General features: G+C 46.8%; 2 protein-coding genes across 2 annotated transcripts in view; one reads left to right on the top strand and one right to left on the bottom strand.

Annotated features, from left to right (window-relative positions):
• Positions 1–6,318, top strand: part of LOC135822655 (uncharacterized) — a 42,741-nt gene extending 36,423 nt beyond the window's left edge. The window contains exons 9-11 of the mRNA XM_065335466.1: positions 867–1,131; positions 4,046–4,135; positions 5,391–6,318. Of these exons, the coding sequence (XP_065191538.1) occupies positions 867–1,131; positions 4,046–4,135; positions 5,391–5,766 (731 nt within the window). The 3' untranslated portion in view covers positions 5,767–6,318. The remainder of the gene's footprint in view (positions 1–866; positions 1,132–4,045; positions 4,136–5,390) is intronic.
• Positions 6,319–7,515: 1,197 nt separating this feature from the next.
• On the bottom strand, positions 7,516–14,174 carry LOC135822654 (cyclin-Y-like protein 1). Its single transcript, XM_065335465.1, has 3 exons — positions 13,110–14,174; positions 8,848–8,978; positions 7,516–8,259 (listed from the first exon to the last, which is right to left on the bottom strand). The coding sequence occupies exons 1-3, from the start codon at positions 13,854–13,856 to the stop codon at positions 8,052–8,054; spliced, it is 1,086 nt and encodes a 361-aa protein (XP_065191537.1). The 5' UTR covers positions 13,857–14,174; the 3' UTR covers positions 7,516–8,051.
• Between the last annotated feature and the right edge of the window lie 1,034 nt (positions 14,175–15,208).

Raw genomic sequence — 15,208 nt, 5'->3', positions numbered from 1 at the left:
CGTGGGGCAAGAGCAGTGTATGGCCGGCCACGGCTCTCCCATGCCAGGGCTCTCCCATGCCAGTGATCTCCTGGAAGCATAGAGGTGTTCATCTCCTCTTCATTCGCTTCTCTGCAGTGGTGACATTGTCATTAGGCAATTGCCAAATTGCCTGTTCTGGTTTCCACTCTAAATAAATACAAATTGAAATAGAATAGAACTCGGATGGTGAGCCAATGTAATGATGGATCAAAAGGAGAAGGAGAGAAATGGTACGAGTTATAACTAACTGTCCACCAACGTAGCCAGATCACAGTCAAAACAACGTGCATCTTCACTCTAAATCTAATCATCTACCTGACACCTAGCTCCAACACTTCTACGAGGCGCAAACCAACAAACTTCCAACTACTTGGACGGCTCAGGTCAGGAACGGTTCAAGAGGGGAAGGAAAGCGCAACGATTCGTAACGAAGAAGAGCACGAGCTACGTCCCACGGCAACAAAGAATGCCGAAAGTTACAAGTTACTGGATGATGACGGGAAAGACTAGTATTAGGCATACCATGTACCAGTCTCACCACAACTCGATGGCGCAAAGCAACAGACCGTCCAACTTGGAAGCCTGTGGACCAGATAGGGTACCTGGACCTCCTTGCGCAGCTATGATAAAATCATGATCAAGTTGTGATATTTTCCCTTTGCTTCTGAAAGTTAGTTGCGAAATACGTTCTCAATTAGCTGTTTTTGATGGTATTCTGTATTCTGCACGTCTTGTCCCGCCGACACCACACACAAACACACGCTCGCGCGCACGCACACACATTATACAAACACACGTGCGCACACACGAATGCACACACATACACGTGCGCATCCACATTGCAGGAGACAGGAACGTGGCGTGGGCATCGCAGAAGAAACGCAGCCACTCTCTGCACCAAGGGCAGGGTCACACTCACAGACACGCATCGACCCAGCAGCAACAGCAGCAGCAGCACACACAAGCACAACCGATACAACGCCCTGATAGCGGCAACCCTCTTGGACCGGTGAGAATGATGAGATATCCACGTCAATCGGACACCACCACTCCCATTCAGCTGATGGGAGATTCGATACCGGAACTCATCGACGCCAACCGACATGAAAGGTACATGTACATGTAGTTCACACTGTACAAATGTATTGTCCGTCCCTCAGTTTTCTGCAAATACTAAAATAGCCTAGGACTGTCACTGCTGGTACCGTGGCGCCACTGCCACTACAGTACAGTGGCGATTATCATTATAGACTCTCATAGTCTTATCTGGACTCAGGAGTCTACACACTACAATCAAGTGCTAGTGTGCAATGCATATACATATACATGTACAGTCAGACCTCGCTTATCTGGTCCTCCTTTATCCGGATCCATCGCCGTCCAGAAGAAAATACTAGTAACTGGTTGCAGATTTACAGCATTTAATATGTCTTTCTTTTTTTTAATGCATCCAACATAACTGGTGTTCGATTAGCCGGTTCCCTCGCCTATCCGGATATTTTTTTGTGGAAAATGGATGTGTGCGGTTAAACGAGGCCTGACTGTAGTGAGTTGCACACTCAATACAAAGACCATACGTACAACTTCACGCCACCTGCATGGCCACGTATTCCTCTAAAGAGATGGCCTCGAAAACGTTCAAGGAAAATACACGACGCTTAGCACAATACATGTACAGTCGTGACCTACCCTTATAACGATATTTGCGTCAGACCAATAAATATTGTTATAAGGGTAATATTGCTATAAGGGTAACTGGTTCATTTCATACACATACATCATAATGCATGGATTGTGTTCATTTTTTACTACGGCGACTTTTCATAGCATAAAAAACTGACATACATGCACATTATGTACACAGCAAGGTGCCCACTGGCGGCCCCATTGCATTTCGTCATGTCCCAGCGACTTATCAAGTGAAGCTTGCCCTACCTGGATCGTGTGCTCTACATTATTCCCTGCTAGATATAGTTATAAAACGGAAAATGTTGATTGGTCAGCCCATTTTATATCGTTATAGGGTAATATCGTTATAGCAATATTGTTATAGAGGTAAGGCATTGTATACTCGAGTCAATGGAGTGATTTGGTTCGGCAGAAAAATATCGTTTTCACTCACAAAGCGACTGTTCAGTACATGGGGTAGTGGTCTACCAGAGCAATCACACTCACCACCGTGGTGGTTTTCCAGAAATGAGTAGAAGCAAAAAACCACACTCGCAGCCACATAATAGATAAATAGCCGAAAAACATCTAAATCCATCAAAGAACCGCCAGCAAGCGGGAGAAAAGGCCGTGAAATCAAGTGAAACAGCATGGCCAGTGGTGAGCATGGGTGACTGGGCAGCAGGGGAGCGCCTGAAAAACAATGACTCCCTACATTCCTAGCCGCGACCGCTCAACCGGGCTAGAGGAAAAACACGCCTTTCGGCCAAAAAACCTTTCTATTTCATTAATTCCTGCCCCGCTGCCAGTCAGACCCAAGAATAGAGATAGCAAGAAATGGTATGTAATAACCGGTGTATGTCATAATCATAAGCCACACACATAGGCATACATTGTCAAGAAGAACAGCGGACGACTCCCATGAAACCAGGGTGGGTGGGTGGGCAACTTCAACTACCACGAGGAAAAACAAAGACCACGATGGCAGGTTCAACGGAGTTGCGCAGAACAAGAGCAAATGCACGAAAATATTTGTGAGTGAAAAATACGTTTTTTGCACTCTTTCGCTACGCTCAGCCGTGAAAAAACAAAACTTATAAGGGCAATATCGTTATAGAGGTTATCGGGTAGGTCGACTGTATCAGTATTGTAGTAGTCGCAAGCTCCTCTTTGTGGATTGAGCACTTTCGCAACTCAACGGCAACTATGCTTTCTGCATGTGTTTTTAGTATTCTGCTGCCTGGCAACATGACAAAACCAGCTCCCCGGGGAATACCGGTACATTAGAGAGTAGGGCTGAAACAATTATACCGATAACTCGCATATCGATTGTTAAGAGTGCAATCGATAATCGTCAGTGTTCAAAACGAGTGCTAACGATTTTTTTATGCATGCATATCAGTGACAGCATTCTAGCCCTTGCACTCCATCCGGTAGTGAATACGAGTACAGTGGTCCCTCTATAATCCGGCACCATTCGTGCTAGAGAATTCTGCTGGATTAGGGAGGGTGCTGGATTAACAGATTTGATCTACTGTTGCTATGTGCATGAAGAGGACATTTTTGCTAATGAAAATTATGCTGGTGTATAGAGGGTGCTGGTTTATAAAGTGCCGGATTAAAGAGGGACGACTGTACAATCATGTACTTTCAAGCACAATACAATTGATTTGTGGCTTTGAAAGAGATTGGGAGAGAGGGCTTTGGCTTTTTGGTGCATTTCTGGGAGAGGGCGGAGATAAGAGCAGTTGCCACAGGATGATGACAAGATTCAGTTGTCAACAGTGCGGTGCCACAAATCTCTAACATTGCAGAGGTATCATGGAATTTCTTCCTAAACTGGGGTTCGAGGTACACGGGTAGAGCCAACAAGAATCGATAAAACCAATAAATCGATCGTTAATGATATTGGCTGATCGTTAGGAGTTATTGAATGATCGTTTCAGCCCTATTAGAGAGTTAGGATGCACGTTATTTCCGACGTGACGCGCAACTTCACGTCAAATTTGGCGTAAAACTCCTAAGTTCGACGTGAGTTGCAGGTCACTCGCGTTGTTTTTCGACGTGCAAGCCAAATATCGCGAGCTGAACTTCCGCGTCACGTCGACCGCGTCGGAAATAACGTGCATCTTAAAAATTAAAACCTCTATTAACGCTTAAAACCCAATTAACTCGAAACACCCATTTCAGGCCCTCATTGAGTGGTGGTCAACACAGCTGGACATTTCTTAACTCTAAGAAGAACCTGTGCAGTAGGGAGTACTAAAACACCGGTTTTTAAGTACTCCCTGCTGTGCAGCACAAGGCTGGGATGCCACGATGAATCCCCCTGTGTCTGTTTTCCGCACTCGAATAGCACGCAATTCCTGTTTGCACACGTCTCGGATGGGATGAAGGCCGCAGAGCCGCCAGTGGACAAACCGTATATGCTCGGTGTTGCGCAAAGGTAAGTACAAGAGTACCATGTGTAGATACGGCTTGACAGCGCACGTGTTGTCGTTCAGTGTTTGTTGCTGCTGTTGTTGTTGTTGTTGTTGTTGTTGTTGTTGTTGTTGTTGTTGTTGTTGTTGTTGTTGTTGTTGTTGTTGCTGCTGCTGCTGCTGCTGCTGCTGCTGCTGCTGCTGCTGTTGTTGTTGTTGCTGCTGTTGCTGTTGTTGTCGTTTGAAATCTCTATTCTCACGATACCCCAGTGGCCAATAAGAGTTGTTGTCGTCGTTGTCGTCCTCGTCGTTGTCGTCATTGTTGTCCGGAGAGTGCCGGATGTGGTGCGGAGCTTTAAATCATTGTCAGACCTCTCGAATCTGGCCACATCCGTTTGACAGGTTTCCGTTCTGGGCTCATTGAATGCCCGCACAAAATGCAATCGAATTGGACATAGAGCAGGAGGATAACTGGAAAGGACTGGAAAGGATTGCGAAGACAAGATGCAGGCTGCACAACACGGCAGGTGGAGGTGAACATAACGAAGAGATAAATGTATTGACTTTCAAATGTTCCTTACTGAGTTGAGGGGATGGAAAAGGGGAAAGTCCCAAGAATAAAATAATATTGACTTTCAAGTAGCATTGTATATTATGTGTGAGGAGCCAGGTCATCGAATGGCTCAGTACTCTGTCAGTTTTGTGCCTGGTTGTTGCACTTTCTGATTGTATAGACACAGAAGGCACAGCGAAAATGAGGCCGAACATGATAGCAATGAAAAATAAAAGTTCCACCTCCAAAGCCAGAAGTCTAAATACCGTACTGGCAATATATGTTGCCGCGTAACGCGTAACGCAGGGGGGTGCGGCGTAACGCGCGACCAGGCTAGTGCGACAAATTTTCGTTGCGTTCGTAACGCGCGTCCGGCGGGGTGCGTCGATCTTTTCATTGCAGTTTGCAAAAAATGATGCGGCAATAGCAAAAAAGTGATGCGGCAATAGCCAAAAAAGGACTGCGGCAATATAGAAACCTGTGTAACGGCTCCTGTGCGACTTTGCATGTAACGCCCTGCGTGCGGTAAACACGTGCCAATGTAACGCTTCATGGCCTCACTGCGACCATATATATTGCCAGTACGGTATTTGAAAAGTCTATAAAGTCTGCAATTGCTTAGGCGCCGAAGCTCAAGAAAGAACCGGCTGCATGCAACTCCGGCTATGATGAGTTTCTATGAGTAATATCAAGTTCTGTTCTGCCGCTGATCGCATGTGTTCTTGCAGGTCGGAAGCGCTGTTTGTGCGCATGTGGGGAGAGTTGTTCGCCTTTCTGTCCATACCGCTGTTGCTGGTGATGACGTTTATTAGCCACCTGGTGCAGTTCCTGCTGTCCAGGGCAGTGAAGAGGCCCATCATGCTCATACAGGTAACCAGTGACCACTGCCTGAAGCCTCTTCTGGTTGTACTACACAACGCAGTAGTGCAGCCTATCCTGGTCTTCGTCTGCAACATCATAGCAAACAGCGTGCAGATGCTGTGGCCCATTGCGGACTTCACTGCTCATTTTCTGCACTTACTGACGGAGTTGGTGCGCTCGTTTCGCCTTGTCGAGTATCACCGTCACAAAGGCAGTGTGGCCAGCACGCAAGACGCTGTGTAGAAGACCCAACTGAGGAGTAAGCCGGGTGATAATTGTTGCTGCCTTTTTCTATATTTACTAGCTGAGAGAATGGAAAAGGGGGGGGGGGGGGAACGTTTGAAGAAAAAAGTGACTGTCACCTGTCCCCCCCCCCAGGACTTACACCAGGGACCTTCGCTTGAGGCCAGCGACACTCTAACCACTGACCTATGGTATAGCTGTCATCCCAGCAGAGACCGTTCAATATTTTCTTCAGATTTTTGATTGTTTAGTTTTTGATGTGCTTGACTTGAGGTTGCTGGTCCCACGGCAACAAACTCACACACACAATAATTCCTTCTTATGGCGAGTATTGGATGCGTGGCATCGAATGCATGCAGTGCATGTACAGTCAGACCTCGTTTATCCGGATCCCTCGCCATCCGGAAGAAAATAGTTGGTTACAAATGTACAGCATATGCCATGCTTACATACAGTATGTGTGTTCGATTATCCGGTTCCCTCGCCTATCCGGATATTTTTGTGGAAAACGGATGTGTGCGGTTATGCGAGGTCTGACTGTACATGCATGCAAGCCGAGCACTGTACAGTGCAGTATGTACAGCCTGCCCTGTGACTTCACACTACATGCGCATACATAATATATAAAGAAGCCTTGCTTGGTAGTTTAACATGTTTTTCGATTTTGACAGCATGTTACAAGGCGAGGACGCGTAGTGCTCCTGACTACAACCATAACCCGGTTGGCGGAGTCCCGGTCTTGCGACCATTTGAACCGTATTGGGAAAACCTCTTTGGTAGGATGTAGAAAATTTTCCTTTTTGTTGTGTTGTAGATGTCGCCTTGTAACATGCTGTCAAAATCGAAAAACATGTGCATACATGTATGTGCATGCTGGACTGCCAATATTGCACATACCGTAAAGTACCGTTGATCCGCCCCCTCTCCAATTGCCGCCCCCGGTCGACTTTCTGCCAGTGAAGCGACTTCGGCGTATACAACGAAATACGATGTTGAACCGACGCATGCACTGCTTTACACAATACGTGCCAGTGCAGGATGAAAATGTGCACAATCCAGCACATCGAGTCTGATCTTCTACGTTGTTGTACATCGCACTGCACTTGATAACCTTCCCGCTCCCTGCCGAAAATCCAGCTGTGAAGCGACATGGCGTGGGGGGCGGATCAACGGTACTTTACGATACATGTGAACACGTATGAACTTCGAAGTAGCCTTATACTGTTCTAGTTTAATATAGGCGACTCACACACACACACACACACGGGTAAAACCATGGTTCTGGGGGAAAAGAAGAACCTCCCAGGGACAAAAATGGCAAAGCCATGGCCATGGGCCTCGGGGCATTTGTCAAGCGAAAAATCCCACGGCTATACAATGCACGAGCGTAACTCTTGTCTTTGGCGAGAACTCTGAACCCTAGTTGTACGAGTGCATCGCAGCCATGCAGAAAACCGTGCACGGCAACTGCAAAGCATAGCACAGTGTGTACTACGAAATGCAGTACAGATTGTAATTTTTATTTCGCAGCCACAAATTCATGGCCAAACACGCAGCCAAGGGGAAATTGACCCCGGGTGTGAACGGCCATACAATGTACTTGGCTGCCTGACGGTCTGAACTTTACCTTGTCCCGTGACCTCAGGTTTTACCGTGAGTGTGAACCCCCCATATTATGTAGCATGTACATTTTATGTAGCACTATCGTTCGTCATACCTAACACGAATGAGAATATCCAAGCGAATGACTGAGAGGAGGGCATGTGATGTCATCTGTGTTAACAAAAGAATAATCGTTCGTCCGTTCGTTATTAAAAGTCAAAGAGCATTCGGCTACTGGGTTTTGATATTCGTTACACCACTACTTCAGAAGTAGTACAATACCGTGATTTTACAACACACCGGTAATAACAGCACGCACACTGGCGACGTAGGACACACCAACACCGCTCCAGAGACGAGTGTGATTCGTGATAATGACCGGGCATGCCGAGTCGAGAATTCAAAGGGTGACCGCGGACGGGGACACGTTGACAGCGCACATCGGCAGAGCCGTGTGAGTGCTTGCCCATCGCGGTACAGAGCACACTGCAAGGTCAGCCGTCATCAAAGAGAAAGCAAAATAGAGAAACAAATATTGAACGGAACAAAAAAATAATCTGCAATAATATTGATAAAGTGACGAGCCGTTAAATCAAACGGTACAGGTAGTCATGACGCAGCTAGGTGCATGCACCGCCGACGTCTGTGTTGCCACGGTTGCGGACTGATTCCGTCTCCGTCAACTATGGTAGCATGGCAGGTGGAGCTTTGATCGGTGTCATCCTGGGGTCTGACGAGGAGCGGCGCAGCACGCCCTTCTCGTAACGATTCGTCGCCGGCGACATTGCCTCCAGCTTTAGTGCGCGGTCGCGTGTGAGCGGCTCGGACTCCAGCATCAGCTGGTTCTCCTCAGCCAGTGAGCGAAGGTCGAAAAAGTACTTGGCGTAGACACTACACATGACAGGAACAACCAAACCCAACACAGAAGACAAAAATAAATAAATTTCAGACAGGGAGAGGGCACGCGTGTTACACATATTCCAAGAAAAAAAGAAAAAGAGGAGAGGGAGGGGGGGGGGGGGGGGATAATTAGAAGCCATGCTGCGGAAAGCCTCTCAAAAGAGCCAGGCTTCGCACGGGAACATGGTGACACAGGTAATGTTCATACACACACACACGCATATACTGAAAAAAAACATGATAATGTGTTGCACACAAATTCAAGCCAGCCACGTTCACAAACCACAAATAAATACTCATACTTTTTACGAACATGTTGATGACAAAAAAATATTGAAATCAAGCTATCTCTTTTATGGTACTGGAGACTCTGTTCCTCTCCCCCCCCCCCCACACACACACACATATGGATGCATCTCTGTGATAGGCTAGAAATCCACACGTACAGTGTACATATACCGGTACGCGTACACTGCAACACAGAACAATAAGAACAGCTCAGGCTAAATTCTGCCCCTGTACTTTGGCGGGTACTGTAGCGACCCCCCCCCCCCCCCCCCACACACACATGGGCCCTACCTGCTATCCACGTTGATATTAAACTGCAAGAGTTCTAGAAGGTGCCTCTCCAGTTCGTTCATGTCTTCGACGGAGATGTCACGCAGGATCTGGCAGTAGTCCACGTTCCAAACTGCCTGGTCATCCCACACCTACAGGCAGAAAGAAACGTCACACACACAACAAACAACACATCAAACATTTGAAAACCGGCTGGCGGAGACCCTGGTGATTGCCTGCACTGTATGAGCCCAAGTAAGTGGTGCATGTACAGTCAGACCTCGCATAACCGCACACATCCGTTTTCCACAAAAATATCCGGATAGGCGAGGGAACCGGATAATCGAACACACATACTGTATGTAAGCATGGCATATGCTGTACATTTGTAACCAACTATTTTCTTCCGGATGGCGAGGGATCCGGATAAACGAGGACCGGATAAGCGAGGTCTGACTGTACCTAGTTGAGCATCGGCGTATAGCCCACGGAGAGAGAGAGAGAGAGGAGGGGGGGGGGGGGGATTAAAGACAGAACACAGAGCAAGTCACGTAAAAACAACACCATGCACTGCTGCCTCCAACACGTAGCACGTACAGAAGAGCAGAGCTCGTCTCGCAAACCATTCCAAAAAAGAGGTGCGCAATACGGCAGACTGCCAAATACTGCCTGTTTCCTGAGCTTCGTGCCATGCTATCATCAAGTTGGCACAGAGAGCCAGTTGCCCACTTGATCGCTTGCACAGTCCCACCGTGTTGTCATCCGTACACATTTTGTGGACAAAATGAGTAATTTTGGAGTTGGAATTTGGTTCTTTGCAGATGAAAAACTCCAAAGAATTCCCCCTTTTAGGTCGTTAGGTGTGTACTGTATGCACTTCTTTAAATAGATATAAACTGAACACAAACCTGGGCAAAGGGTGGTTTGTATTACTGTATATCACCTTATTTTAGGTGTTGTAAAATTTCAGTAAAAGCCAACCCCTGACCTTTCGGTGTAAGGATAAATTCGGTATACATGCTACCCTCCACCTCCACATACATGTACATAATCGTACTGTACATGACATTCTCGATTTTGTACGTTGATACAAGATAACTCGTGAGCGTGGTATTAAGGAAATTTTAGGTGTAATGTTAAATTAGGTGATCCAGGACCTCTACCGAAGTTACCGAACTTTAAATTACACCGAAATAAACGTGTTATACAGTATATACATACATACTTCATTACTGTGTAACCGGGTACCCGATCTACACAGGTGATGATGCAAATGACATCATCCTCCTCCGTGCTTAGTACAGAATAGCAATACAGCAACTTTACGTGTCACTTATCCAGCACCCTCGGACCCAGGCCCTGTTGGTTACGTGAATATTCCGGAAAACTCAAGCTAAATTATCACAGTCTATCCACACATCAACGAGATTATTCAATGGACTTTCGCCGCACAGACTTGGTGATACACTATGCATGCGTCGGCTGTGTACATACACGTAGTACGAAGTACAGTCCAGTCAGTACACGAGTGCAGTGTACACGCACGGGACTTGCACACCGAAAACTTGAGCTGCTAGCGCGCTGTCGGATAACAGGTATCCGGATGACAGACTAGATGCCGGAGAAGTGACATGCGACTGCACTCCCCTTGTACATGTAACGTTACTTTTATTGCTCTTCCATACAAAACCCAAACGAGAATACCGTGTTTGCCGGAGTATAGTGCGCACTTTCGAAGCGCTATTTCAGGCCTCAAATCGCAGGTGCACACTACGCGCCGAATATGAGAATGCATTCACTTCGAAAGTCGTGCAATGTATCAACAAGTTGCGAAGTTTGCCACCTCTCGAGTCTCCGACCCGGCACAAGCCATGCACGTGTGGTGTCTTCTGCCAGCTACACTGCAAGTGCATGATGGGTACGAGTCCCCATAGGTAGCACGTGCATTACACAAATGTACAATTTTGATAATTTCTTGATAATTTTGTCAATTAAAATAGAAGAAATAACATGGAAACGAGTTATGAAGCAACTATCCACGACTGTAACAAGATAATAAGCAGTCAGAAAGTGCGTTAACAGGGCACAAAAACTGACATGTTACTGTTACATTCAAAGACCTGAGACCTAGCTCTCACACTCCTCCAGTGCGCAAACCAACAGCCTTCCAGCTTGGAAGGTTCAAGGTTATGGTATGGTTCTGTGATTTCTTCTATTTTAATTACTGTAAAGTAAAACATGTAATTTTAGGTGCATTAAAATTTCGGTGCCAGAGACCTGCCAGGTTTCAGGTGTAATGTAGAATTAGGTGACCAGCGTTCCCTTCACTTACAGTGCATACTCTAGTGCCTTTTAGGTGTAATTTAAATTTAGGTGCCTGGCTTCTTTACCGAAATCACCGAAATTAAAGTTACACCGAAAATTACATGTTTTACAGTATACTCAGTAAGATGCCTGCAGCTGCAGAAAAAGTGCTCAACATCCAATTTCTTGGGGGGAGCAATGCCACATGTCAACAAACAAACAAGTGATCCATTGTTTGTTGACATGTGTTTTACAGTATATGTGTTGGCTCAGTATCCGAGTTAAATTTTGTCAATGGTCGCGCTACAGTACTGCCTTTAGAATCCATAATTAATATTCTCAAATCTAGGTTGTGCATTATACTTTGGATACAACTTGAATTGTCAAAGCATTGGTCAAAAAAAGAGGGTGCACATCATGCTCAGGTGCACGTTATACTCTGGCGAATACGGTACTGTCCTTTGCGGTGTGTATAAGCCGCACCCAGATTTGTCACGAGATGCAGGCATCAGAGAGGTTCCGCACTACGTAAAGTTGAGCAACTTTACGTTAGCGGGCGGGAAAAACCCGTGAATTCGCGAGTTTTACGTAATTACATTATGCGGAACCTATCCATCTACTCTGTATTTCACGGTTCATTTGACCATCGTAGCAAACGCCGCGCCGACTTGTTCCGGGCGAATTACGAGTGTATAAAGTGAAGCTTATACGCGGGGAAATACAGTAACGGCATAGCTGCTATAGCCTCGGTCGTACGTCGACCATATAGCACTGATCAGCTCAGTTAATAATACTGCAGGTGCAAGAAAATATTCACTACACCATGAATTATACCAAAACACGTACTGTAGCCCCCGCCCAATTACGTGAGCCAGTTACTCATACCGGTAGTATCTTTCTTCTACTTTCCATTGTTCCTCTTCGACCAAAATTTAGAAAAATCGACGAATGGCTATAAGCGACGACAAGATTACATAACCCCTGAGGCTGTGTTTACACGAGGCGTTCAACCCGGGTCAAGTTTGAACACAGATTGACTGGCGCGTTTACATGACGCATTGCACCAGGCAGCGAGAAACCATACTAACGTACTTCTGTGCGTATCTCGCACCAAGTTTGAATAGCACTGCACGTGCAAATTTCGCACGAAAGGATTCACATGACCATACGGGACTGTAGAAGTGGACTTTCGGCGGCAAATCAGTAATTGACCCAGGTCAACTGTCTTCATGTGAACACCCACCTATTTTTCCATCGTACAGGCTTTCAACCCGGGTTGAACTCGCTCTCGTATCAACGTAGTCCAAGAGTGTGCAGCTCCAGAACTTCACATCACGTGACAAACCCGCACACATTATTTGCACCCTGTGCATGACAGATACAGGGTTGTGCGCAACCCTGCTTTGGGTTCAACTCTCTTGTGGTGACGTTGCACTGTTTGCCAGCGTACCCCTTTGAACCATGTCTCGTGATATGAAGTTCTGCCGTCGCGGCATGATGGAGGTTGTGCAGGCAGTCGCACACTCTTGGGGGTTATGCACTCTTGGCGACGAGGCAGCAACAGTTTCAAAATTGCAAACAAAAGGACGAGCCGAATCGACATGTGAAACGGCTAAGTAATTTTCATGATTGTCCATCACAGTTTTGCTTCTCTACATCATTTCTCACATTTTTCTTAACATTTCTCACATTTTTCTTAATAAAGCCGTTTCACATGTCGATTCAGCTCGTCCTTTTGTTCGCAAGTTTGAAAATGGCTGCCTGTCAACAGTCAAGTGGCTACAGCCATTGGCACAGCAGCACAGCACCCCATCACAAGGGACATGGACATGCCCATGCATGGTTGTTGGTGTGGCACTAATCCAGTACAGTACGATGTCCACTACGCACAATACTAACACAGTTACATTGTACATGACATACCGGTAGTTTGTACTAACAAAAATAGACACAAGCCAGTTTTAAATGTTTTTACTCACTTTGGACGCCAGTAGCACCGATCCCAAGACAATCCACTTCCAATTACTGGGATGAAGATCAATTTCAGCATAATGAAGGAGGCGCTCCAGGTACACTAACGTAATGATGGCACACTCCGCAGTAAGTTTGGCCGCTGAGAATAGAACTTTCAGGAATTTGTAAATGTGACGTTGCTCCGGAATTGCCCTATCGTAATCACCAGGAACTGGGTCGTTCGTCAGCGGGTGAAGTTTCTCGTCAAAGATATCGAGCAGCCGAGGAGGATTGCTTGGGTCTGCTTCTTCCTCGTTTGGTATGTGTAAATGCGTGGCAATCGCGACACACTGCAGAGTCACCTTCAAATTGGGCTGAGAAACAGTACTGTCTCCGAGAAATATCGTTCCACACGAACTAAACCGTTTACTGGCTACTAAACTGGTAGGAGCATTTTCATGAATACTCGGAGACTGTGAAAACCGTATCCCAGAAGCAGGATTACCAGCAAGCGGCTCCCTTGCAGAAGCACCAGGAAATTTTATAGGAGTAGTTGCAGCAACAACTGACGATTTCCGCCGCTCTTTTCTAGCACTGAACAGCGTTCCTACATGGCTCGTCAAGTCTTCGCGATCACTTATGTGCTGAAGACAGGGCTTGCTTTGAGGTGCCTCCTGGGATTCCAGCTCCAAATCAGATGCCGAACTGCCTTGCATATCCTCCCTGGACGAAGCGTCTAGGTCCTGCCGGCTTGCACAGCACACATTTCCCATGCTCTGTGTCAAACTTGACTCCGCCGGGCCGCGCAGGACGCGCGTGTCTTCCTGTAGAGCAGCCAACTTTCTGCTCTGCAGGACCAGTTACAGCAGAAAAAACATTGATAGCCCTAGAGAGAAAGCATTGTGGAGTCCGAGGTTTCTTGCACAAACTGACAAGAACAACTAGGCTGCATTGACATTTTGACAAGTCAAGAATTCTAGATTTCTTTCCTTGGTTGCTCTGACTAGCTCGCCTGCAGCGACGGCTCAGAATGCAAGTGGACACCGCCTGGGAAACGACAGCAACAACGAAAAAAGCCACTCTATGCACAGGACGTAGGACTAGATTACCAGGAGCTAGCACATGCCCCGGCTAGCTAAGCTAGCTGTCCTGTCCGTGCAGTTCATACACAAACAGTGGTCGACCGGTCATCATGGTCATGACCCCAGCAAACTCCTGTCACTTTTCTGAGTTTTCTACATAAAACAGATCCACAAGATCAGCGTACAGCTCAAAGTCCAGGTACTAGGTACGTTTCGTACCAGTGGCATGGCATGGCAGTACTCACCTCCCGCTCCCGGATCCCCCGGTATCGCGACTCGTACTCCCGGGCCCCCGGGTACGGCCCTACGGGTACGGGTGCACGTGCACCCGGCCAGTGGAAAAAAGAAGAAGAAAAGGAGCGCGCTACATAAAACGGGCGCACTTGCCGCGACTCTGTGACCAGTGGTGACAAGGCCGTGAATATTACTAGTCCAAGTCCAAGTGTACATGTAGGCATAGGATGAAGAGTAACTGCTGATTTATGAAGTAATACAGTGGTCCCTCTATAATCCGGCACCATTTGTGCCACGAAAATCTGCTGGATTAGGGAGGGTGCTGGATTAACAAATCTGATCTACTGCTGCAATTATGTGCATGAAGAGGACATTTGGCTACTGAAAATTGTGCCGGTTTATCGAGGGTGCTGGATTATAAAGTGCCGGATTAGAGAGGGACGACTGTACTAATAGTTTGCGCTCGTGGTGGGGGCAACGCTGTGTGAAGTATTGTGTGAAGTAAATAATAACAAGAGTACATGAAAACCAGAGTGTGCAGCTCGGATGGGTTGCTGTCACGGGCCTCACGGCGAAATTCCGTGATTATTTTAGTGATGTAGTGCGTACAATTACAAGCAGGATTCAAGCAGGTCTCTTTCTGCACAACTGCAGCTCAGTTGTACGCACTACGCCATTTCCCGCCTCGGATCTGGGCCAAATATGATTTAATCACGGAATTTCGCCGTGACAGACACCCCATAGCAGAAAAGGCCCCAAGTAGTCCATCAGCCAAGAACTCAGAAGTCGTCAAATTCAAGCACCCTGTT

The sequence above is a fragment of the Sycon ciliatum genome, chromosome 8 (genome assembly GCF_964019385.1).
Source record: "Sycon ciliatum chromosome 8, ocSycCili1.1, whole genome shotgun sequence".
Classification (NCBI taxonomy): domain Eukaryota; kingdom Metazoa; phylum Porifera; class Calcarea; order Leucosolenida; family Sycettidae; genus Sycon; species Sycon ciliatum.
Note: the sequence above shows the minus strand (reverse complement) of the source record. Positions and strands in the feature narration are given on the sequence as shown.